This window comes from Petaurus breviceps, unplaced genomic scaffold (genome assembly GCF_028583685.1).
Source record: "Petaurus breviceps papuanus isolate PSGF00001 unplaced genomic scaffold, PetGlider_PUasm1.0 419, whole genome shotgun sequence".
NCBI lineage: Eukaryota > Metazoa > Chordata > Mammalia > Diprotodontia > Petauridae > Petaurus > Petaurus breviceps.
In genome coordinates this window covers 11704630-11732092 of record NW_027186324.1, presented here as the reverse complement: position 1 = coordinate 11732092, position 27463 = coordinate 11704630, and the positions used below count along the sequence as shown (strand labels likewise).

Below are 27463 nucleotides of genomic sequence, written 5' to 3'. Positions count from 1 at the left end.
GGCAGAAATAGAAGTTAAGTGACATACTCAAGGGATATTATGGAGGTAGAATCAACAGTACTTGGTTTAATGACTGCTTATGGAAGCTGAGAAAGAAACATTCTATGTCACTTCTTCTCAATCTCTATGATTTTCATTAAGTGAAAGCACTCTACTTAAATTGTGTGAGCACTTTAAAAATACTAAGTATAAAACGCATATTAGGTATCTAAGTTATCTTTCTGGTGATTTGATTTTCTGACAAATGTCTCATTTCTTCTTTTTCTATATAATAAAACTGAATGGAATGAATATTAGAATGAGTGGATTGTATAATATATTGATACAAAGACATCTGAACAGGTTTTTTAATTAAAATACTTATCCTACTTTATTCCATCAAGCTTTCCATAATTTTAAATGTCTCAGTAAATATGCTAGTTGTGGTGAAAAAATTATGATCCAATTAATAGACATCCCTTAAAAGAAGAGGCTGCTTTAATGGCTCATAGCTTTATAATATGAAAAGGCTAGATGTGAATATCTTACTATGTCATCTCCTGCATCATAAGTTTCAACTTGCACTTATAAGATTTGAATTAAAATCGTAACTAGGATGACAAAATACCATGGTGACTGGCGATGGAGACAATGTCTCTCAGAAGGAGACACCCCATGAAGCAGCTGGAAAATCAGAGGCACCGTCAAGGAGCAGAGACGTGCATTTACCAGACAGACACAGATTTCAGAGAAGCATTCACTAGAGGAAAAAGGCAGCTTCCAGGATTAGGACAATTCTAGCAGAAGAAAAGAGAGTTGGCTGTGGACTCAAGAAACAGCTAACCCTGATAATAAAAAGTATAGGTGAGAGCGTGGTCTATTGAAATGTATGTGTGTGTGTGTGTCCATCCTATGTGCATGCCACACTATCATTGAACTCTAAGTTTGAATACACTCTTCCCAAAGGCACTATGTTTATTAGTGGGACACTAGATTTCTGAGGGGGATTTTTTTGTAGTTACGATTTTTTTTTTTGCTTTTTTTGGAGGGGGAAAGAAAGGGCAATTGGGGTTAAGTGACTTGCCCAAGGTCACATGGCTTTTGTGTTAAGTGTCTGAGGTCACATTTGAACTCAGGTCCTTCTGACTCCAGGGCCGGTTCTCTATTAACTGTGCCACCTAGCCGCCCCCAGTAGTTACTATTTTTACTCCATAACATCTTAGCAAATGTCTTGGCCCATTCCAAGAGCCATTATAAAGGAGTAGGGTCACTATATTAGCTACTTCTTTGAATAAAAGTATTAATTAAGAAGATGATTATGGAAGAATAACTTTTAATGTCTCATAATCAAAACTAAGGAATTGAATCGTGTACAGACTTAGTATTTTAATATATTGCAGTTCTATAGAGAGACGCTCAAAGAACAACATGACAAAAATAATCCGCCTTCATGGAATGACTTTTCTATAAAAACAGTTTTAAAATATGAAAAAACTGTTGGATTTAAGTTAATATTATTCTCTATATATTTTTGCAAAATAAACGGTGGAAGTGGGTTGCAACAAGAGAGCTAAAGATACCAACAAAAATAAAATCCAATTATATTTCAATTTGAAAGATTAGAAATGTAAGATTCAGGTAGATTAGCTACATTTAACATCCAGTATTCTAATGAGAGTTCAAAAGTAAATCATACTGTTAGAGAAACTTGAATAGTTGATGTTGCTATCAAACACTATGAATTATATTGAATTATCATGTACTGAATTTTATATAATTAATTTTATAATTATGGTTCATAGCTAGACCTTATATTCATGCCACGGTGATATTTTTTAGAGGGAGAGTAATCAAAAGCTATAAAATAAGACAGATAATTGTTCTTACATTCAACACTAAATGAAATCGAGAGTTACTTGGCTTTCTTCCACAGACAACCTGCTAGCTATCTAAAAAAACAAGTTCCATTAGTCAAAAAGGAAACTAGGAGAGAATGGTTACGCACGTGGGTCTACAACAGTGTCTTTGTATAAGAAGGCCAGCAGAAGAAATAAATTTATTCCTTGAATCTTTTAAGGAAGTTAATTTAAGTCTGAGTGAACCTATAATATCAAAACATAAGTCAACTCCTTCATACTTCAAACTTAAATAGTAACTGTAAGGGGCGGCCAGGTGGCTCAGCAAGTAAGAGTACCGGCTCCAGTGTCGGGATGACCTGGATCAAATCCGGGCTCAGATACTCAGCACCACACCCAGAAATAACTGGCCGTGTAACCTTGAGCAAGTTATTAAACCCCGACTGCTTTTAAAAAAAAAAATAGTAACTGTAAAATAAGGCGGTTGGACTCCATAATCTCGGAAGGTCCCTTCCACCTCTAAATTTATGATCCTATGAATCTGATGATTGTATGATCCTTTATGTTTCTCTTAAAGAACTAATCATGTATACTAAATGAAAAAAAAATAAAAGCAAATTTATGATGGTATAGAAATCAATAACTTAGTAAAATTTAAAGTGGATTAAAATTGATATGTACAATTAATTTAGTAGTCATATACTGTATGATGTATTATTTTCTGGAAATATTGTTCAAATCTCTTAGCTATTTAACTTATTACATTTTACTGCCTCAACTAGTTAATTCCTTGAAAGCTGAGATCACATTCAAGTTACATGTATGTTCTATAGTGCTCTGCATATAGCAATAAGTCTGTTTTCATTAAAATTATTTTTGTGCAAAACTAACTATAACTTTAATTAAAGATATATTAAAGTTTAAGGATGGCATGGGATATTGTTTGTACGTCCTAATTATGTACAATTTTACATATGTCATCTTAGACTCAAATTATTTATTTTTTTGTCATCATTCCATGATATTCGAACAAATCCTTAACTACTGAAGAGTTGTATGTTATCTGGCCACTGAACAATCATCTGTCTTTTACAGAACCAACAATTAAGAAATTTCAAAGTTTTAGGAAAACCACTTCATAAACATGTTTTTTGAGGTTTTAACAGAAAAAGGCACAGCTATGATTTGGTAGAAATCTGAGAAGCTACTGAATTCTATGTCTAAGAGACTAATACAGCTTAAAAAAACGAGTGTAGAAGGAATGCTTACTTCGTTTTTTACTAATTTATTCTAATTTACTAATTCATTCTAAATTAGCAATTATTCCATATGTGAAAAAAAAGTACCGGGTGGTTTTTTTGAGCATCTTCTGCCCACTAGAATTTAGAGCAAGATGTTGAGATGTAAAAATCGTAACACGAACATTCCTTATCCTGCCGCTTTAAGATAATACCTGAGCTATGGTGGAGAGCAAGCAGCTTGCAAAAGCAAAAGCTATCAACCTCCCAGGTCCCGAAAAGAATGAAGACGTTCTAGCGGATTTAGAAAAATAGCATGAATGCCATTAGTTCTATTTTTATTTCTAGAGAAACAGCACAACCATAAGCAGTTTGAATTACACGAGAATCTGAGATGCAGAATCCAAGAGAACAGGGAACAATCATCCAAAATGCAAATAGATTAACAAAGGAAACTGCACAATGCAAGTAGCAGTGGTACAAAGAACTAGATTTCAACGATGGTTTCCCCTGAGTTTAAGTAGCAAGAACCATGAGGCTCAAATGGTTGCTGTCAATCCAGTGCCAGTTCTTTTTGGAGACAATGGCCCCTGCTCATTTCCAGGTGAAAGCAGGAAAGATTAAGTATTCAATAAATAGAAGACTTGGCAAAGGAGAGAAGCAAACAAAAAATAAGGGCTCTATGTAGGAGCTTGTACTACCACCAATCCCCCAAAAAAGTCATGTGTAGAGGGATGGGGGCAAAAGACTTAGTTCTAACTAATTCTGACTCCAGTTTATTTAGTCATCAATACAGCTTCCCTAGTGGAAAAATATGAGCTTGACTGAAGGATTTCTATCTCCTACTATAAAAATAATACTTTATTCACATGGGAGAGTTGGGAAACAGCGACTTCTTTTCCTGTGAGAATTACTGAACTACTCCGAATATTCTGGATTACAACAATTTTTAAGAATTCCCAAATCTTTTGGTATTCGTTTTGAAATACCAATTTTTGCCTACAGAAAAGGGAAATTCCCATTCCTCTGTTCTTTTTTTAGTTCAGAGAACTGTTACATGGTCTATCAGTATTTGGTCAGCGGAAGGGAATGTAGTGTATAGCTTAGACATCGAATGGCACCCCACCTGCCTATTAGTTACTCACTCCTTGATTCTATTCACTGACTCATGGAAAGAAAGGCATGGGACAGATACCGGAAGTGGTAAACTCCTGCCATGTTCCCTGCCAAATGGCAGGAAAACATGGAGTCTTCAGTATGACTTCTCCTTTTTTTCTGCCTAAGAGGAAGTCTGTCTACCTGCAGAGGAAATGGAAACTCAGAGACTCTGGGGAAAGAATGGCTTCACATGTTTCCCAGCTTACTTGGGAACCTCCCTATGATCACCCTTTATTCTCATCTTTCTGGGCATCTCAGCACAGCATTAGCTTTTACCGCCTGATACACCTGCCCAATAATAAGGAAACGTGATAAAAGCCAATGTTGGCTTCCCCTTTTAAGTCTTGGACCTTTCCTGGGCGTCAGATACGCTGATGGCCCCGCTTGCTAGAAACATCTCTCTTTGTATTTTGATGAGAATGTATTCTTCCAGCTGTGGAGTTTATGCTCATCTGAGCACTCCTCTTCAGCCCGCCATTCTTCCTCCTTTATTCTCACGCCCTTTAGAAGCTCACCCAATTTAGCATATACCTTACCTTAGCTGATGACTCCTGAATCTACAATTCCAGGCCTACAGAGCTGTCAACAAAACACTTCTACCATTTGGCCATGTCCATGAGTTTGCAAACTCCTTACAGGAAAGATATTTTTTGTGTCTTCCCATTCCTTGGTATCCCCCACACTCAGCACAGAGATGGCACATCTGAATGACTGTTATACTATTGCCACTTCAGGCTCAAAATGCCTGAAGCTGAAACACCATTTTCTTAACTACTGTAGTACCACTGACTTTCAGTCATCTTTCAACTTATTCCATGCCACTTCGCAAATCCATTTAGTCAACAAAGACCTAGCAAACCATTTCCCATTGCTAAATCTGAATGCTTCATTCTCCATTCTTCAACCTGATAAGTACTGAGTGTTTCTAGTTTGTGCCACCTACTCATCTAACCATGTCTATTCTGGTATTGTTCTATAACAACAACAATAATTAATACATACGGCCTATCACCCCAAGGCAGCTGTAGATAAACGAACATTTCCACATCAAAAGGGAGAAAAAGAGATTTTAGACATTCTCCCTACCAGAAACATCCTGGAGAATTGTACAAAATGGAACCAGACCATTATCGTGGATCAAACTGTTGTTTACAATCAGTCAGATTGAACACTGATTGATTAAAATACTTCACATATTGAAAATTTACAAGCTATATGGAACAAAGAGTTTTCCAAGTACAGATATTGTTAAAATTAAAATCATGTGGAAACAGGATCAGATGCACATCACCCCAATTTGCGCTGTCTGCTCACCAGCGTTCCATCAAGGATGCTTTCAGTGAGCCTACACAGAATAAGCTTACATTTTAATTCTTTGATCCAACTATGAAGAACAGCTATTTTATTCACCTTTCTAATGGACTACAGAGTGCTAAAATACAAAGGACTAAATAGTAAGGTAGCACTTATCACAAGACTATTTATATCTGAACCTCACTGACAAAGATAAGAATAAAATATTAAGACCAATAACAATAAACGTTAAGATATCACATAACATTATACATATAAACATTACATATCATATAACATTAAGATATCAATAAACAAAAAGATATCAAGGGAGCTGGCTGTGGATGAATACATTAAGAGACCTTCTGGCATCCTGAAATCAAAACAGAATAGAATAAATAAGTTTAAAGCAACTGACATACAATGCCAATTATAATATATACTTTCAAAACTGCAAAATGGACTGTGACAGAGAAGTCTCACAAAAACAATACAATATAAACAAAATGCAGGGTGTATAAAGGCAACAGAAAAGAGGAATAGGTCTGATAGAAACTCTTAGAAGACCAGATAAAAAGGTGAAAAAAAAAACTATAGAAATAAAGCAGACATCACTGGATCTGCTGAATACAAAATAAAGTGTTTTATCTTTAGACAGCCAGCGCTTACAAAAAGGCTAAGACCCACCAGTAGAATCAAAAGGCCCTCAATGGGCAACATCCACGTGAATCAAGCCAATAATAACATGTGGATAAAGAAGTGTTGCACAATTTGGCTAAATCTGGTGGACTGGTTTTCAGAAACAGATGGGGCTTATGATGACAATTTAGGACCAGGTCACTGTCACCAGAAACTACAGAAGGGTTATCCTTAAGGAATTCAGACTTAATGATCAATGGGAATTATACAAGGAAACAGCAAAGAAACTGTGCAACAGTTATCTATGTAGACTTTAAGAATTTACCCCTTGTTAGAACTATACATGAAAAGTTCAGGATTATTCATGAATTAACAAATGATAAATCTTCCAACTATAAATAGAGAAATTAAAGTATACTGGAGAATTCAATCAATAAACTATACTGGAACCATATTAATATCATAAACAAAATTGTTGCCCACAACTGTCCAGACATAACAGTGATCCATAAAAACGTGGTGGCTTAAAGATATGTGGCCTTCCAAAATACTCAATCTCCAAGGCTTCGTGGAATAAATGACTTCAAAATACAGAGACCTCGCAGGGGAGAACACGTGAGAGCAGTACGCTGTGTACGTCATCCCTGCTGTCCTGTCTGTTCCTGGAGTTGTTCCAAATATTAGCTTCCATCCCAACTATAAACAGCTATTATTTTATCCATCTGGGGCTGCATGGATTATCATAACTGAAATTCACAATAATCTTGGGGGGGTAGACAGCATAGGTATAATTATCCTTTCCCAAAACGACCTTTAGTTACATAAGGAGAGGAAATCTATCTCCTACTTTTAAAAAAAATCTCAGTACAGGACACAAAATACGTAATTCAAGATTCTGATTCTGGCACTTGGCTACCTTTCCTTTTGTAATGGAGAAGAGATTCTTAAACAATAATTTTTACCCCTTAATTTCCCATTATCTATTTCAGCTACAGCATCTCTATCCCAAGGCAAAATAACAGCAAACCCGTGCCTCCTACCTTCCAATCCATCTATCCTGTTGCTTATCTGACCTTTAGGCTCCTGGCACTTCTATTCATTCTGCCTTCAGCTCAGCTCTCTCTATGGTTTAGATTATAATATGTTTTGGTACCTGTAATGTAGTGAGATAAACTCATACATCTCTGAAGTAAAATATAAAGACAAACTCTCAAACGGACAGAATAGCCACAAAAGGCAAAGCTACAGAATTAAAAGCATTCAGAACTGTGATTAATGCTTTCAGCATGGGTGAAAACATATAGGGTTTTATTTAGAAGCCGATTGGAAGCCAATTTTGACATTTGCAGCTATTAGCATTTCCGTGTATGCCTCGACATGCATATAGAATAAAAATGAGCTAGATAGATGACAAGTACAGTTATTTTCAATTCCAGCATGAATTTCAATAGTGAAGGAAAATGTCTTCTGCCTGGGGTAAGCCAAGAATAATTTAACATTTCAGAGTCATAAAAGAGAAATGTTTTTTGATGATACAACTAAGTCAACAAACTTCGGCAATATCATGCATTAGATCAGACCAGGGGTGGGGTTAGCTGCCTTGAGGCCACGTGTAGCCTTCTAGGTCCTTGGGTGTAGCCTTTTGACTGAGTCCAAGTTTTATAGAACAAATCCTTTTACTAAGGGGGATTTGTTCTGTGAAGTTTGGATTCAGTCAAAGAGCTACTCTTGAGGACCTAGAGGGCCACATCTGGCCTCAAGGCAGCAGGTTCCCCACTCCTGGATAAGACCCATGACATTGTTTTGTATTTATTCTGATAAAGTATAATGTGTTTCAAATTAGAGTACCATAGAATATAAGCATAGTCAATACAAAAAAGAATTAGCCCCATTTTAAAATTCTTTAAATTTCCAGGATATGAAATCTGTCAGCACTTCTCATTAAATTTCAAAAAGGTCATCCAGAATGTATGGTGAATTGTACAATATTGTGAATAAAACAAAAAAATTCTCATCTCCTCATTAATTCTCAACAATTATATATCTTGATTTGTTCACTTGTTCTTAGATCCCAAATCACACTAAGAGCATCACAAATTCTGGTTCTATTTTTAAATGTTGGGTTTTAGATTTGAAAGTCTATTTTAGTTGAAAAAAAGACGTCCTGTAGAAAGTCTACTGACTAAACAGCTGCTGATTCTAAAATGAGTTCAGTTACTCTAAGTTAAGCATTAATTTGTGCCTAAAATTTTCCACCCAGAGCCATTCTTTTTGGCTGCTGTAAAACAGAAAGAACACTGAAAGGAAAAATAGAAGAAACTGACATTTAGGGAGTTGGTCTTGTACGAGCCTCTGCTAAAAGGGTAATAAGTACCAAAGAGAAGATGCAGTGACCATCCAGACTGCATCAGCCCTTGCACAGTGGCAGTCATTAATAAAGAAGCTTGTTAAGTACCTGGTAATGTGCTAGACACTGTGCTAGACCCTGAGTTCACAAACACAAAAATGAAACAGAAACAAAACGAATCTTCCCTCTAAGAGTCAGCACTCATCCAAGGGAGACAACATATGCATTAATAAAATACATAAAATAAATACAATTCAAATAATAAAGATAAATACAATTAAAAAAAATAAGGCCGGGGAGTCAAAACCAACTGAAGAAGGGGTAAGATCAAAAGAAGCTACATGTAGAAGGCGCTACTTGAGCGAAACGTGTACATAGGAGTCCTGCCTTCCAAACTGGAAAAAGCACCTGGAGGCCCAAAATAATGCTTCAAATCTTGATATCCCCCGTGCCCAGCAGAATGTGCAGCACAGGCTTCTATGCTTGCAGGTTCCTAAACATAACCCTTTTAAATACAAAAGAAATAGCTTTAGGACAACCTAGAATAACCACAGATAGGGTGTCCCATTAGTATAGTGGTATTCAAATGAACTCCTGTGGTACAGAAAAAAATGAGGAATCAAAACAAGAGTGTAGTTATTTTCCATTTTAAACTTAAGTCTTTTCGGCTGACAGTCTACAGTGATGCATTAATAACTATAAAATATTCTGTCAAACAATAAAATTCATATTAAGTATTTCAGTCTTTCCCAAGAGTGGGTTTTGACACTTTTTTCTGCCTTCTTTAAGACCTAGACTTTTTCTTAAAACACACAAGACCACTCAGAAAACAAAATAAGTGTAATATTTTTCCTGCACCAAGTTGAAACTATGGAGTCACAATATCCCCACGGCATGCACTTAGAAATGTTTTTTTCATCAACAGCAACAAATATTCTCATTCTGTATTTCTCCCTTTCACAGTCAAACTCCTAGTAAAAAGTTATTTATACTCAACTGTTTCCACTTTCTCATCATCCACTCACTTCTCAACCTCTAGTAACGTGGCTTTGGCAGAATGAGCTCTTAACTGCTACAGCCATGCTCATGCTTTCTACTTCAATATGGCATCTGATAGGACTGATCACTTCACTTCCCAAGCTCCTCCCTCAGTTCTGATGATTCTGTTTTCATTGGATTCTCTTCTTACCTGACTAGACCCTCTCAGTCTCCTTTGTGAGCTCAATATCCATGCCAACATCCTAACTCAGGGATCTGCTCCCTTCTTTTTCTATACATTCTCTCAGTGTTCCCATCAGCTCTCAGAATAAAATTATCCTATGTAGATAACATAGGATATATATACATATATACACATACACACACACACACATGTAAGCTGTAGTCTCTCTCCTGAGATGTTCCTAGTGGACATCTCCATCTAGAAGTTCTACATATGTGGCAAATCCAATATGTTCAAAAGGTAACACACCAAACTGGACCTTCTTCCTAACTTCTCTACTTCTATGGAGGACACCATCATCATTCTAAGTCACTCTGGGTCTGCAATAGCAGAGACATTCTTGACTCTTCATTCTCCTATATCCCCTATATCAAACCATGACTTCTGAAATCAATCTACACAATATCTCTCCCATCTGACCCATTCTCTTCACTCACACGGCCATCACTTGAGAGTTCAGACTTTCATTACCTCTTAAACAGAGCACTACAATAGCCTAATTTGTCTGTCTTCCTGACTCTACCTGACCAATGGCTCCCACATTAATATTCCAAAAGCAAAGGTCTAATTTTCTTCCTCCCCAACAAAACCTACACTAGTCCCCTCTTGCCTCTTGAATAAAATACAAATGCCTCTGTTTAGCATTTTACCATCAATCTATAGCCTTCCTTTCCAGAAATTTTGCAAATTATTCCCCATCACTCACTCCACATGTTAACCAAAATGGTCTCTGTTCCATTCTCCAATGACAGCAGTCCATCTCCCACATCCATACCTTGACAACGTTCATCCTCATGCTCTGAATAGTTTTTCTCTTCCATGATCCTTCAGAGACTCTGTAACAGCCTTCCCACTTTCCTCCTTCCACAACGTTTCAGTTTAGGTGCCTTGCCTGAATCTTCAAATCGTTAGCACTCTCCCTTGCTGCCAACCATAGCATTACTCTGTATTTACTTTTCTGGGTGTGTGCTTCCCCCAAAAGAACAAGAGCTCTTGGAAGACAGGATTGTTTTTATTTTCTGTCTTTGTATTCCCAGCACTAGTATAGTGACTTGCATGTTTTAGGTATTAAATGAATTCTCGATGAATGAAATTGAGGTGTTGAATCCACCCACAATTTCTTGTTCACCACAAGATAAATACTAAGTCTATGGCTATGGAATCAATTAAAGATTAATGACCTATACAGGATTTGAACCAGAAACCCTATCTTTATCACCATCATCATGAACAATCTAGTTACAAAGAAAGGTTTATAACACCCAGTGGGGAAATAACCTAAACCAACAATATGGCCAATCCCTTTATCTAATAAACAATATATAACTGTTAGATGATTTACATTCCACAGATAACCATGAATTCTCAAGTTTAGGAACAACGCTTCCACTTGTTAAAGCATCAGAAAAATATCTTTTCTTCAAGGAATAATCATATATTTAACACTGGATATTAATAATCTATTTCCTCTGAACAAGTCTCTGAGGAATTTACTTTAAAAAAGCCTTAGGTATTTTTAATACTTGAAGATGAATAAGTAAAATAATTACAAAATGACTGTACAGTAATATGTTCTTTAAAAGGTATTGAGGTCCTGAGCTTATTTTCATTGCCTTTCATTTGTATTTGTTATTTTTAATTCCTAGACACCTTTAATCAATTTCTGAAAAAATAGCATTTTTTTCCCTAAACATTCTGGCAAGTAGATGTTAGAATAAAATATATACTCTAGGTGAAATAAGCCAAGAACTTGCAATTGAGGTAATAATATATAATGAATTAGAGGACAAGCTACTTGAAAAATGAAACTAATCTTAAGAGAAAAACTATTTCTTTAAGTTAAACTGTTAAGGCCTTCAATTTAAGCACATTATAGAGATCTTTACAAAAGGAAAAAAAATAACAATCTTGCAAAATGAGCTTATATCAGAATTTGAAGTAAATTCTCTACCTGAATTCTTAATTTGCCAACATTTTATGTCAAAAGATAAAAACCAGATTCTAACAACATGCAAACATGAAGCACAACGCAACTGGGAATCTGGATCATAATTACTATCATTATAGAAACAACATGCTGAACAGCTTCAACACTGGCCACCCTACAGCTACTGTTTATGCATTACATACTATCCGATAAGCAGCAGCTCCAAAAATTCCATATAATTTCTCTAAACAACTTGTTGTATAGTCAAGCATTCTGCAAATACGATTCATTTCAGGGGAGATTAAAACTACATCTGGGAATTATCCCATATTAGTATCAATTCACTATTCTCCCTCTTAAAATCTAAACTTAAATTCCTGAGGCTTTAGGGATTTGCAGGTCAACAGGAATAATATTTAATAAACCTCTTCCTTGACCATAAACATTTATGCATAACTTTAACACAAAACTAAGTATTTCAGTTTCCATTCTGCTTCATCCTCCTGTCTGAACCAAGAATAAAACAAGCTCATGATGCACCTGCTGACCATTATACTATTTCTTTAAACAGGCTAAATATGATCACAGATCTCAACTGAAGAGGAAAAGGCCTGTACCAGCTATGGAAGTCAATGATATTTCTATTCTTATTCTGCATTCATACAGTAATTTCAATTTCAGTTATCAGTGACAACATCATTCTAAACAGTATTAAGAGCCCATATGTACATGGCACCAAATTAGTTTCAAAACAAACACATGCACATTAAAAAAAAAATCTCTACTTGCCTTGTGCCTGCATTTTAGTACAACACCATAGGCTCCTGTAATAAAAATAAAGAAAAATAAACAAATGTACACATGCTAGAATATTTAGAGGGGCTAAAACCTCACCCCATGTATTTTATGAATCTAGTATCAGTAACTCTCAATGCTTTATAAAATAAAACTCTCTAGCGGTAAGTCAGACAACCATATAAAAATATGGTAAGGATGAAAATCCTTAACAAAAGATAATTTCAAGTCCCTCTTCTGCCCCCATCCCCAAGTGGTCTCCTTTACTTGAAGAAAACTCTTAGTGGTGAGCCAAGATTAAGGAATACTACATGTACTTAATAACTGACATTACCCTATAAGCAAATGATTAAGTTCTCAATTTAGGGGAAAAAACTCTTTCATAATACCAGAATTTCATTTATTAATTCCCTATAATTGGTAATTTACTGAAACAATACGAGGTACTTGAAAATGCATATTTTAAAAGTCCGCTAATCACTTATAAGCAAGACCAAACATGAAGTTTGTCAAAATGTCTTGGTCTATAAAATGTTTAAATCTTTCATAGAATGTCTGAACAGTCATCCTAGTAGAAAAAAGATTCTTATTCACCATCTAGCACAACAGGAATTCTATCTAGCAGTAAGCATCACTGGGTTCTGGGGCATAACCTATCCTGTAGTCAGCATGAGTACAGAATCTCTGAAGTTCAGGAGAAAAAGACAAGGAAACTTTTTCACGTTTACATGGCAAAAGGACTTCCTCAGTACACAACAACTTGCATATACAGAAAAACTTTTCACTACCTCCTGGGAAATTAATCTTGTTATCTGCTCTTATCCAAACCAAAATGATCATTTCTCTCTACTCCTTGCGTGTGCAGAGAAAATGGAGAGATTCACCAAGGAAGGGGACAGAAAGAAGGGTGGTAATACAGTGCTTCCTGTGCAAATGAAATAATTATCTGATTTATTTACATAAGTGCACAGTAGCAAAACTATTTTCATTTTGAGGAACACTAATTAATACAAAAAGGGAAAATATCTGTGGCACATGAAAGCTGCCACCCGTTTTTTATAGCTTCATGATTCGAATTGTGGGGTAATCATCATAGTGGATTCTTATTTGAGAAAAAAAAATCACCTCTCCTTTGCAAGAACTTGTAAACTTGATGCAAAAGGACAGTAATTTATTTAGCCGAGGTGATAAATAAGAAAAACTAAGAAATACTGTTGCAAACTATGCTATGTAGCATCTACCAATTTTAAATATATACATTTTAAGGAATTAAAAGTTACTGATCCTTGGGGCGGCCAGGTGGCTCAGCGAGTAAGAGAACCGGCCCCAGAGTCGGGATGACCTGGGGATCTAATCCGGGCTCAGATACTTAGCACCACACCAAGAAATAACTGGCTGTGTAACCTTGAGCAAGTTACTTAACCCCAATTGCCCTCCAAAAAGCAAAAATTAATAAAAATAAAAATAATATCTGATGAAACTTGAATTGCAGAATCTTAATTGAACAGGTTTTTTTCATTTATAAATTCAATTACAGCATCTTCTACAGAAATACACCTGGGTATTAGTAAAGATCAATTCACCTTATGAATTGACACCATAAATGCTAAAACTGTGCTAATAAATACCTAGGTGAAAAAAAAACCACAAGACTCAGAACCTAAACAAGCATTAAAGAAACTCTTAAATTAGAAAAATCTACTTTTTGTAGATTGGATTATGCCATCCTCAAATTTCACAGACAGAAATTTCAGTATTTTACTCAATGAGAAATGTGAATGAATTATTACAAATTTTAAATTACCTGAGCCAGAATTAATGAGGTTTTACTGCATTGCCATATCTGAACATTCCTCAAGAATTCAGTTAATTCAGGAAATCTAACTTACCTTCACCTACAACCCCAAGGATCTCAAATTTATTCATCACATTACCAATGTTAGGAATCTTCATGAAGACAAATTCCTCTTTTGATGCAAGCCACAGAACATGGCACAAAGAAGGGCTATTTGAGAAAGTTATGTAGCTGGTTGTATTGGAAGAGTTTGAAGAAAGAAATCCAGGCTGGCTGATGGGAATTCTCACATGCTTGTCCTAATTCTGAAGTATAGACTGATTCCCCCTAAAAGAACAAATAACATAATTAACAGTTGTAATCTTACATTAGTGCTCTAATTTAAAACTGTCTCTCTAAAATGAGAGACAGAGAGCTGATGACACTTGTTAAAAAGCAAGAGATTTATAAATTGCCTTACTATGATCTGTGTCTCAATTGTGAAACTGAAACAGCAGATTTATAATAAAGATAAAACAACTCCAGATAATAGCACAGATGCTTTGTAAAGCCTGATCTATATTTTAATACACATTTGGCCATTTAAAGCAACACGGGAGTAAATACAGAGTTTGATTTAGAGGAGAAAGAGAAATCACAATGAATAAACCTCTAGAAATATCCATTATCTTCTCAGTTTCAGCAAATGCCCTCTTCTAATAAGAGCTCCATAATACCTGGTTCTGAACTTACTTAATGTCGTCGTAGTTCAGACTTTAAAGAATCAATCACTTTCAGAGTAACACTTAGTAAGGATCGACTACATGCCCAGCACTGTGCTTGGTCGTGAGAACACAAAGTCAAAAACAAAACAAGCTGTTCTCTCCAAAGTCTAGACAAGAGGGAGTGGGGACCTGAACATGGGAGGTGGGCAGGGCAGAATCTAGAATGCTGTGGAAGTGGTAGAATTGAAAGCACTAACAAACTGCCTGAATGGGAGGAGGGAAGGAAGGGGTCTATGAGGAGTCAAAATGACACAGGTCTCTTGGGAGAAGCCGGAACACAGGCTCTGACCTTCGTGTACTGAGGCAAAACAAAGTCAGCAGAACTAGAACATGCAAAATAACTACAATAACTGTAAATCAAAACAACACCAAAAGATCTCTGAACTCTGCCTAATTATAGTGACCAATTACAATTGGTCCTGGAGGGCAGAGGAAGAAAAACACATCCCCCTTCCCAGAAGAGAGGTCTTATAGCAAGGGATGCAGAATGTTGCTTAACTGTATTTTCTATGATACAAGGAAAAGTTCAATCCACCAATCAACAATTATTCATTAAACATCTACTGTATGCCAGGTACTCTGCAAGGAGCTGCAGTTACAAGTACAAAAAAAAAAAATAATCTCTATTCACAAAGAGTTTACAATCTAATGGAAGAGGGGAAAATCATAAAAATAACATGATTAAGAAGCAAACATCATCAATAAAGCCTTGTGCTATGCCTCCTGCAGTTTATTTCAGTGTCTGGCTTATAATTTAAATGAGTATTCCTATGCATATAAAGACATGTTTGCCTCTTAGAATGTTTTAACTTGAAGTTCTATCCCCCCTCACTCCGGGGAATGGGAATCGATATTTTGCTTGCTATAAGATACACGCATGCAGACACACATCCTTAAACAGCCGTATTAATAATTAAGGCCTTTCTAGCCCTGCTAAGACCTTTGTGCATTTTCTTTTAAAGACTAGTTCTCCCTCTCACCCAGGCTGGAAATAAGGGGACTACGGCCGAACCTGGTCCCACCATAATGCGCACAGGAGCTCCAACCTGCCCTCCTTAGGTAACCTGGTGATCCCAGAAACTCATCACAGGGATATCAAACTCAGTGCAAACGCTTATCAAGCACTGAGCCTCCGCTTTCCCAGGGGCAGACATGGTACACAATGCATCGCCCACAATGGATTTCTTTGTGTATTTAAAATTTATTTCCCTCCCTTAAAGAAGCTGAGTTAGCATTCCTATTTAGAATTCCCCAAGTAAAGGCCAAGCAGCCTCTAGTCCTCACTAGAGCAAAGAATCCAAGGCCATTCCCCTGGCCTGGCCGGGCCAATGCAGAGGCAATGCTGCTTGGAAAGGTCCCTTCCCCCACTGATGCTGTGTGCGATGCAATTTTAAAATGCTTATTTCTTCCTTTGGCTTTTGCCTCTAAAACCAATCAAAGAAGGTCTCTCCCAATCACCCTAAATATAACTTCATAGCTAAGTGACCGTGTGGGTCCAAATAGCCCCACTGCACTTGGTGCTGGAGCTAAGTTTCTACAAGTCCTCTTAGGAGCTCATTTTGTATGACCTGGAAGCATCCCGGTCTCCTGTTCTGATTCCTTTCCGTTAATTAATTCAATCAGAGAACTCAAAGTACAGAAGGAGTGACATCTTGCTCCCTGTACCAATCACCACTGTGATCCCCTAAAAAGGATGGAATGCATCTAACGAGTCAGAAATGGAACTTTAACTATGCAGAATGGAAAACTGGTGGGCCGCTTTGGAGGAGGGGCCACACCATGATGTTACATCATGAAACAAGTCACCTGGAGGAGACAAAGGGGCTTCCTAGAGGCAGAAGGTGACCAAAACCGCAACTACTACCCATTGCCCTCAGGCGCTGGCAAAGGCAAGCCACGCAGGGCCCTGAGTCTAAACACTTGTTAAGCTGTAGTACCTTAAAGGCCACTAGCCAATCCCATCCACGCCCAATGGCCACAGCAGCATCCCCACTCGGGACACGCCTTGGCTGCTGGGGCTGTAGCCTCTGGGTAAGTTGGGGCTATAGCACCAGCAGCCTTAGCTACTGGACACCCACAAAAGAAAGTTCGTGACACTAAAATCCTTGGCACTGACAACATTCAACATTAGAAATCAGTGTTTTTATTAATTAAAATGTCAATGAAACTGGATTAGCTGCCATCCAAACCCCTGGACCCTCTAGCCATTCGGGTACTTCCATGTTCCTTGTCACACCACACTCCAAAAAATTCTGGCAAGCAACTATCTGCCTTGACCTGCTTTAGCCTTTGAACCACCAGGTTCAAAGCTATTCAAATGTCCTGTAGCTGAACCCCTCTCTGGGTTCTGTTTTCCCCTTCTCTCTCACAGAACTTGAAATTCTAAAAAGCTAATTACTAATGTAAGAATTACCAGTATTTTGCATGTGATGCCGACTTTTTCTTTCATTCACTGCTCCAATTTGAACCCAGATTTAAAAGACCAGAGAACACGCCCCACTTTGGTCTCCAGACAGTTGCAAATAGCACATCCTAATAAATCTCTTTGGACATGTAAATCTTATGTACAGAATTTCTCCTTTTCCTCTCTCTAGGGCAAACTCTGGCTTATCATTCAGAGTGGGTTTGTTTCCAGATGTAGTAACTGAAATGAGTTAAGAGAAGCTGATTAAGATTCGTCATTTTAAAACTGCTTCAACTCACAGAGAGGAACCTCCTGCCAACTCTTACCATGAATGGCCCCTAATTTTGATTATGAAGTTTTCAAGCCTGGGCTATCTGGGAAGGTGGCATCATCAATGTCATAAATGTTCACTGGATTGTGGATGGATCTATATAAATAGGGAAGGTGAAAAGAAGGAAATATTTTGGAAGTGAGAATAATTAATTCCTTTTTGAACATGTTAAGTTTTAGTGAATTGCAAAGAAAACTTAAGCAAGGCAGGAGAGTATATAGAACTACAGCTAATGGGAAATGGGCTGGGAGTCATCCAAACAGAGATAACAACTGAATCCATGGGAGCCAAGAAGATCACCAAGATGAAGAAAGGCACAAACACTTGAGCGTCTCCTGAAATAGCTTATTAGAGCTTGTGGCAGACAAGCAAATGTATTTTCAATGGCCAAACCTATTTTTAATCCAATTTTGTCCCTGGTTGCATATATTCAATAGTGTCATCATTACACACTCCTTTTAAAAATGTGACATAAAATTCTGCCAGAATATTTTACAGATGCTGCGATTAATAAGAAATGACCCAAACAACTGATATGCTTTGGAGAGCTATGAAATACTACACATTTAAAGATAACCCCTTAGGATGCTACATTGGCTTTTAGTACCTGGTTAAAAAGGTTTTGTGCTTTGCCCAACCAAAATCACTGAGGTATATTGTTATATTACTGTCAATAGTTCACTTATTAGGAGTCTGACACAAAAGAGAAAGCAGATCAAAGATGGGGAGGAAACCAGGCGCTGGAAGGACTTGAAAAGAGGTCTACATTTGGCAAACAAACACTGAAAAAATACACACTCGGGTTTTGTTCTCAAAGAAAGAACAAACACCACAGCTCATAAAGGGCACAGACAAAAGACCATTTCAAATTTCATACTGGACATTCCATAACTTTGAGCCAGTGTTCCCACTTCCAAAGTCAGATGACCAACACTCTTTAAGAGTACTTTAAAGACAGGTTGGTTCCCATGTTTCAAACACAAAGTGACACTTGTTCTAACCGCCTCCAAGTCACCACAAATCTATTTCAAAATGATAAGGAAGAGGTGAAATGATTGTAGCCAGACTCTATTATCTGCATGAATGGAGGCAAAGCAATGGCCCAAATAATCCAAAATACCAGCTAAGAAAAGTAATTTCTTTTAGATTAGTATGTTCTTTGATTAGAGTGGCATGTCTGCTTTCCTAAATCCTAAAACTACTGTTAGTGTTAGCTGGCATGTTCTGAGCCATTCAGGGGAACTGAAAGGAGAAAGGTAATAAGAAGAATGCAGCAAAAGACTATGCTAAGCGTCGGGGCTAGCTGAGAAGATGTTTTATCTTTGATGTAAGTCCTCATTCATTCACGCAGCACCTTTGTGACCAAGGCCTGGCCAAGAAATCTAGTCTTTACAAACCTGCTCTATTAATGTGCTTCTCCCTAAGAAAAATGATCATTAATAATCAATTATTTATATCAGGATCCAGGGTTTTTTCTCTTTTTACTTACTCATTCAAAGATCGACCTTATAGACCACACTGCCAGTCCTTCAGAAGGACAAGGCTGATAGACAAGATTGGCCTAATCTTCCTGGAACATTCTTCTCAATCCTGGGTAGGACACTACCCAAGTAGGAAGGCTCATTTCTGATTAAAGTGTAAAGAGAGCCTAATCTAGCTGAATTCCAACCCTAAAAAGCACTAGGCTCTTAGTAGGGAAGCAGAAAACTGGGGAATAATTTTCACAACTAGTATCTCTGATAAAGGCCTCATTTCTAAAACATATAGAGAACTGGTTCAAATTTCCAAGAATACAAGTCATTCCCCAATTGATAAATGGTCAAAAGATATGAACAGGCAGTTTTCAGAGGAAGAAATCAAAACTGTCTATAGTCACAGGAATAAATGCTCTAAATCACTATTGATTAGAGAGATGCAAATCAAAACAACTCTGAGGTACATCATACCTATCTGATCAGCTAACATGACAAAACAGGAAAATGACAAATGCTGGAGAAGATATGGGAAAACTGGAACGCTAATTCATTTTGGTGGACTTGTAAGCTGATCCAGCCATTCTGGAGAGCAAACTATGCCCAAATGGTTATAAAAATGTGCATACCCTTTGACCCAGCAATATCACTTCTAGGGCTGTATCGCAAAGAGATCATAAAAATGGGAAAAGGACCATCAGATACAAAAATATTGATAGCAGCTCTTTTTGTGGTGGCTAAGAACTGGAAATTGAGGGAATGTCCATCCATTGGGGAATGGCTAAACAAGTTGTGGTATATGAATGTAATGGAATACCATTGTGCTATAAGAAATGATGAACACTTGGATTTCAGAAAAACCTGGAAAGACTTAAATGAACTGATGCTGAGTGAAATGAGCAGGACCAGGAGAACACTGCATATAGTAACAACCACAGTGTATGACGACTAACTTTGATAGACTTAGCCCTTCTCTGCAAAGCAAGGATCTAAAACAATTCCAAAGGACTCATGATGGAAAATGCCATCCACATCCAGAGAAAGAACCATGGAGTCTGAACGCAGAGTGCAGCAGACTGTTTTATTTTTTGTTGTTTGTTTTTTTCCTTTCTCATGGTTCCTCCCATTCGTTCTTGCTCTTCTATACAATATGACTAATGTGAAAGTATATTTAATGGCAGTGTATGTGTAGAGCCTATATTGGATTGCATACTGTCTTGGGGAAGGGGAGAAAACTTAAAACTTATGGAAGTGAATGTTAAAAATTAAAAATAAATTAACTTTTAAAAATAGGCTCATGCCTTTATAAACCCCAAAACAGCTCCAGGTAAGTCTTCAGGGTGGAGATGGACTCTTTTGTCCAGGAATGCTGCTGAGTCTAAAGATCAAGTCAAGGTAAGTAGAAGGAGCTGGAGGAATAAAGACTTTTATTAAATTAAAGACTTTTGGCCCACCTCCTCATTAATACATCTGCCCCCTCACTGAATCTTCACAAATCAGGATTTAACTTGGTCTGTCAGGGGCACCCACTTTTCCAAAAGTATCTAAGCACTCAATGTTAGCGATGGTTTTTTGTCTTTGGTTACGAAAAGAAATCACTATCAACTTATTTGCTAGTCTAATTAATAAACTGATTATTAATTACCCAGAAGACTTTTCATTAATCTCACCCCACAAGGAAGAGGCTGAAGAGAGTATACTTTTAAGAGCCCTGGGGTGATGTGCAATGTAAGACCTTGGAGGGACTCTCAGGCATGTGTAGATACTCTGCAACTAATTACGATCTGCTCACAACAAGGTGAATCAGAGCATCTCTGACAGGTTGTACCTATAGGCTCTAATTCTCTTAGTGTGATTCCTTCCTGGTTAGTGGAATTCAATGAAAGAAGCTCCAAGAAGACAGGCCTCAGGTTTTACACCTCACTTCAGCCTAAATTTTTGTTCTTTCAGTGTAAATGAAGGAGGGTATGAACTTAGGACAGGGGTGGGAGGCCACTTGTGGTCCTCTAGGTCCTCAAGTTTAATCCAAACTTCACAGAACAAATCTCCTTCATAAAAGGTCGCAGGCCAGGACCTAGTAGGCCACATGTGGCCTCAAGGCTGCAGGTTCCCCACCTCTAGGTACAGTGGCCTGAACCCACTCTTTCTTAAGACGAAGGCAGCATCCAAGTGTTGGGAGGAAATGTTTCAATTTGTATCCTCTAAACTTTGAAACATCCCTTTGTAAAAGGCTAACTGATGTTCACTGGTTAAATGGAACTAGTATACTGGTCATCAGCAGTTAACAGTTGAGGGAATACATTTTGAAAGAGGAGGAGCGACTGGCATTATAAAAGAGCTGAAATAGTCCTCAATATTAGGAAATTTTCTCCATCAGCAACTCCTAAGTTTTCTCTTCTTAAGGCTAACCAACTCCAGTTCATTCAACAGATCCTACTATGGCAGGGTTTCCAGTTCTCTGAATATTCTAGTCAACCTCCACTAGACCCGCTCTCGGTTGTTCAAATATATTTGAGAAATAGTTCTGCCAACAGAATAGTGAATTTTATTTTAATTTTTAAAAATATTAGGATTAATTTTAAGTTCAACATATAACAGAAAAACCAATGAAATCTTAGGCTGAATTAAAATAATAATTGCCATCGTTAGCCTTTTGAGGCATAATGGCCATTTGAATCTCACAGATTTTTAAAATAGGAAATGGAGGTACTGTTATCTCCAGTTTACAAAGAGGTTACAAAGGACTTAAGTGATGTGCCCACACTTCCATGGCCAGTAAAAGAAGAGAGAAAAAAAGGGTTTCAGAACGAGGTAGAAGACAGTTCCTCTACACTCAGCCCCTGCTGGCCCCACCTAGAGTACTGCATTCAGTTCTTGGCATCACATTCATAAGCTAGAGATGCTAGAGGAAGGCAACCCAGATAGTGGAGGGCCTTAGGGATATAAAATATAAAGATCTGCTGCAGGAAATGGTCATGTGAAATTTATGAACAGGCAGGAATCAAAAGAAGACATCCAAACTATCAACAAGCATATGAAAAAAACTTCAAATCACAAATAAAGAAATTCAAAGTAAAGCAATTCACACTCATCAAACTGACAAAGAAAGAAAAAAACAAACTTCGGAGGAGCTTTGGAGAAACAGGCACATTAATACACTCTTGGTGGACTTGCACATTGGTTTAAACATCTTGGAAAGGAATTCAGAACTGTTCCCTGAAAATCACTAATCTGCAAACTTTCTGACCTAGCAAAACTACTAACTCAGCCAAAGAGATTTTTAAAAAAGACAATGGCCCCAGATGTACCAAAAAAAGCATAGCAGCTCTTTAGTGGTAAAGAACTGGAAACTAAAGGAATGCTCATCAGCTGAGAAACAGCTAAACAAATTATGGTAAATAAATGTAACAGAATACTGTTATGCTATAAGAACTGGTGAAAGAGATGGCTTCAGAGAAACCTCAGATAAACTGATACAGAGCAAAGGGAGCAGAATCAGTAGAACAATGTACAGAATAACTATATTGCAATGAAAAAAAAAAACAACTGAATTCTCCTTTCTTCCCTACAACCTAGGACTCAGCCCTTGGTCTCCTGGTTCGGGACACCTCCTTCCCTTTCCATCTCCCCATTACAATACAGGTTTTCTGCTGTTGTGCTTCCTCCTATTTGGACCTCCAATCCTTGGGACAGCACAGTACACACATAATGAGTGTGCTATCTATTTATCTGGTCGTTCTATGCATTTTAATTAACATGTTCCCTTCCTTGTCACTTTCGTAGTATTCCTCCCCACTGTCCAATGTCACCTCTGCTCCTCTCAGGGATACTAAAAGCATGACTACAGGCTCAGGCTTTGTATCAACTAGATTCAAGGAAAGGGAGAATGTGCAGTCTGTTTTCAAGTCAATATGGTTAAGTAACATTTTAAAGACTGATTCTATATTAAGCTAACACCTGCAAATTTTTCTCCAAATACCCTGGCTGACAATTGCCTCTGTACTGTGGCATAAAGGAAAGCAACTGTGACAACTGGTGAAAGCTAAGACTTACAGAATGGATTCTTTCATCAAGTATTATTCTTTAACATTCTGCCATGGATTGTGAGTATCTTTCATGACTCAAATTCCAATCCTCTCTAGATATCTTTGCTCTTCCACTAACTTAAAACCTTCAATCTTCATTTTTTTCTTTCTTTTGTATCCAGCTTATTTTTGACGTTTATAAATAATTTCAGGAGTCAAGTTGGCTGAGTAGAAGCACGACCTTCCCGAAGCTCTGGCTTCCACCTTCCCCAATCCATGTAAAAAGGGGATGCTAAACAAACTTTGGAGCTGCAGAATCCACAAAATGACACAGAAAAGCTAACCCCCCCCACGCCCCTAGGACAGCCCGCCAGAGGGACTCGAGATCAGCAGCAGCTGTGGCCGTTTCCAGATTTATCAACACATACATGTGAAGGACAAAGTGAGAGGTCAGGGCAGTCTGGACTTTGCGACCCAGTAAGTGGCAGTGCGTGGCTTTTACCCCCGGGGTGAGAAACCGCTGAGACGCCGGCACAGGCAGCCAGTGACACATGGCAGCTTCAGCTCCTGGCCTGCAGGGTGTAGGGGAACCAAGCACCAGCCTGAGGGGTGATCGCTCTTGCTTTAACCTGCTTGGATTTGGATTGCGGTCTAGGGTGGAGGTCCGGGGGGGTATGTCCAGCTTGCCAGAGCGTGTGGAGACCTCAGAGAAGACACCCATCTAATACCTCTGGCAGCTGAGAAAACCCCTGCGTTTGGGACGAAAGCTCCCCTGTCTGGTGGCAGAGTCCTACTGTGGCAAAAAGCCCAGGGGTCAAGTGACTGAGGGGAGACATGACCAGGCAAAGGAAACAAAGCAGACAGAATATTCCAACATTACTCTTCTATTTTGGGGACAAAAAGGAGCAAAGCATGGAACAGGAGGAAGACAGTAAAGTCAGAACTCCTGCACCAAAAGCTTCAAAGGAAAATACGAGCTGGTTACAGGCCATAGAGGACCTTAAGAAGCAGAAAAGAGAAGTGGAGGAAAAACTGGGAAGAGAAATGAGAATGATGCAAGAAAATTATGAAATGAGAGTCAACAGCCTGACTGAAGCATTCTTGATGAAAAAACCAGAGTTGAATAGAAAATTTTACATTCAGATACAAGAAGCGAGAGAAGCATGAGAAGGTAAACAGGGAAAAGGAATCATAAGGAACTTATCAAAGTTGAACTATTAACATTCCTACATGGAAAACACAATAATTGTAACTGATGAAACTTTTCTCAGTAGTTGAAGGGAATAGAAATATATATATATATATATATATATATATATGTCTATATACGAGTGTATATGGGCATATGAATACATATGTGAATGTGTGTATATATGTTTACAGGTATACATAGACAGAGGGCACAGGACCAATTTAATAGGAAGGGATGATACTTAAAAGGTGAAATTAAGAGGTGAGAGAGGAATATAATGAGAGGAGATGGGGAGAGACAGAATGGGGTCAACTTTCTCATATAGAAGAGGCAAGGGAAAATGGTTACAATGGAAGGGAAGAATAGGAAGGCAAAAGGAAATGGGTCGACCTTATTCCCATTGAATTTGGCTTTGGAAGAGAATGAAATACACATTTCAAGTTGGAAGCACCCACTTTTGAAAAGGGATGGAATCAAAGCAGAGAACAAGTGGGAGGTGGGATAGGAGGGAGGGAAATATAGTCAGTCTTTTACAATATATCTATTATGTTACTGTTTTGCATTAGCCATACATGTACAACCTATACTGAACTGCTTATCTTCCCAGTAAGGGTGGGTGACAAGGGAGGAAGGGAATGAATCTGGAATTCAAAGTTTTAAAATCAAATATCCAAATATAAATATACTATTATTAATACTACTTTACATGTAATTGGGAAATAAGATATACAGGCACTGGGGCATAGAGATCCCCTGGAAAAGTCAAAAGGGGTATGGGAGAAAATATGGGAGAGAGCAGATTGGAGGAGGGGACATCCTGTGGGACTGCTATTTTGGGGCGGTGGGTAGGGGAAAAACGGGGAGAAAATTTTTAACTCAAAATCTGGCAGAAATGAACTATGTAAATCAGAAGTTAATAAAGCATTTGAAAAAAAATAATTTTATGTTCATAAGTAATGAGAACTATTACAGAAATGGAAATAATGTATGAATAAAATTATTATTTGACCAATAAAACATTGACTGGTGTTTTGTAGTTTATACATAAAAATAGTAATCTTGTATAACACAAAAAGAAAAACAGATGAAATAATAGATGGGGGAAAGTTAAAGTAGTTCCAAATCAATAAACAAAAACATGCTTTTGTGTGTGAAATATATTGCTTACCTTTGCCATATTTCATTTCCCATTCTAGGCAATATCTATGAATAAATGCAATTGAAATTTCTACTACCTCAAGTCATTCCTTCTCAAAATCCTTCTGATAAAAGATAAGAATACATGACCTATTATTATTACCAGAAGAATTTACTATATTCTCTTCTTAATCCATCTTGATAATAGAAATGGATTTTTGTCATGTGCTCCAGCCTCTTTTGCTTTCTCCTTTATCAAATCAAATCAACTAATCAATTCTATGAACAGGTTTTAAACATGTGTATGCAAGGTACGCACACATAGGACTGCTGCCTCCCCACTTCAGCACTAAGTCCTCTCCTGGTGGATGTGCTGAAGCTACTGGAACTCCCCACGAAGCAGCACAGTGCTGCTGGACAGCGCTCCCACTCCCTCCCTGCCCCCCAGATGAACAGCTCACCTTTGGAGAAGCCAAGCTCTCCATCCCTACCCCCACTCCTCACAGTCTTCCTCAGGGATCCAAAGGGTTCAGGCATACTCTTACTAGGTTACTACTGCACCTACTGTCAAAAACAGACTTTTCTCTCCAGACTATGTGGGAAAGCTCATAACCATTTCATATCAGAACACATTTTTCTCACAGTCAGTCAATTTATAAAGAAACTTTTCATTTCAAACACCTACTTGCTCAGCGGGAAATTGAGAGCATTTTGCTCGGTGTTCTAGAAAACATAAAGCAAGAGAAGCCAGGACACCATTTCTGAAGGAGTTTACTAACCACCTGGGCACATGAAGCATAAACTGAGGAGCAACATGAAGGAGCCGTGGGGTCCGAATCCAGAAGTCGCAGTCTCTGTGCAAACAGGATTAGTGCCAGTCCTATGGATCCCAGTTGTGCCCCAGAAGAAGAAGAAATCTACGTTCTCTTTCACTTCACGGAGCTCTCTAAGTATCTGGAGATAACTATTATTGTCAGTGGGGCAGAGAGGTGACACAGTGGAGAGAGTGCCAGCCTGGAGTCTGGAGACTCATCTTACCGAGTTCAAAACCGACCTCAGACACTTACTAGCTGTGGGACCCTGGGCAAGTCACTTAACCCTATTTGCCTCAGTTTCCTCATCTGTAAAATGAGCTGTAGTAGCAAATGGCAAACCACTCCAATATCTTTGCCAAGAAAACCCCAAATGGGGTCACAAAGAGTAAGACATAACTAAACATGACTGCACAACAAACTTACTGTCAATCATTAAACAATTAATAAGCATCTATTAAGTGCAAAAGACAAAAATCAAATGGAGGGGTAGGGGGTAGAGAAGAAGGAACAAGCTTTTATGAAATATCTACTATGTGCCAAGCACTATGTTACACACTCTACGAAGATAATCTCATTTGATTCTCACAACACTCTGGAAGGTATCATCCCCACTTTAAAACTGAAACAAATAGCAGTGACTGCTTTTGATCACAAAACTAATAAATGTTCCGGATTTATTTTGAAATCGGATGTTCTCGCCTCCAGGCCCAAAGCTCAATGCACAATTACCTAGATATCTCTATCAATTGCCAATATGAAAAATGCTCCACATCACTATTAATTAGAGAATGAAAATTAAAGTAACTCTGAGGTTCCACCTCTGAGATGAAAAACAACTACATTTATGCAGTGACTTAAGTTTAGAAAGCACATGTTATTTCATGCACATAAATAAATATGAGGTAAACTGGGGGTAGAGGGAACACTTGCATTTTGAGGCAAAGACAGGAAAGGTGTCATGGAGACAGCACTGCTCTTATATTTGATTTTTACAAGTTAAACATTTCCAATTTCTTTGACTGAACCTTATGACAGTTTCAAGTTTATTCATATTAGCCACTCTCCTCTTTTACA

General features: G+C 37.8%; 1 protein-coding gene and 1 pseudogene across 1 annotated transcript in view; both read right to left on the bottom strand.

The window, feature by feature from the left end:
- LOC138171254 (keratin, type I cytoskeletal 18 pseudogene) overlaps nucleotides 1–14400 on the bottom strand; it is a 73268-nt pseudogene extending 58868 nt beyond the window's left edge.
- CDKL5 (cyclin dependent kinase like 5) overlaps nucleotides 1–27463 on the bottom strand; it is a 237455-nt gene that overhangs the window by 177670 nt on the left and 32322 nt on the right. Inside the window, exons 2-3 of the mRNA XM_069100715.1 lie at nucleotides 14344–14576; nucleotides 12449–12483 (exon numbers count right to left, since the gene is read on the bottom strand). Of these exons, the coding sequence (XP_068956816.1) occupies nucleotides 12449–12483; nucleotides 14344–14407 (99 nt within the window). The 5' untranslated portion in view covers nucleotides 14408–14576. The remainder of the gene's footprint in view (nucleotides 1–12448; nucleotides 12484–14343; nucleotides 14577–27463) is intronic.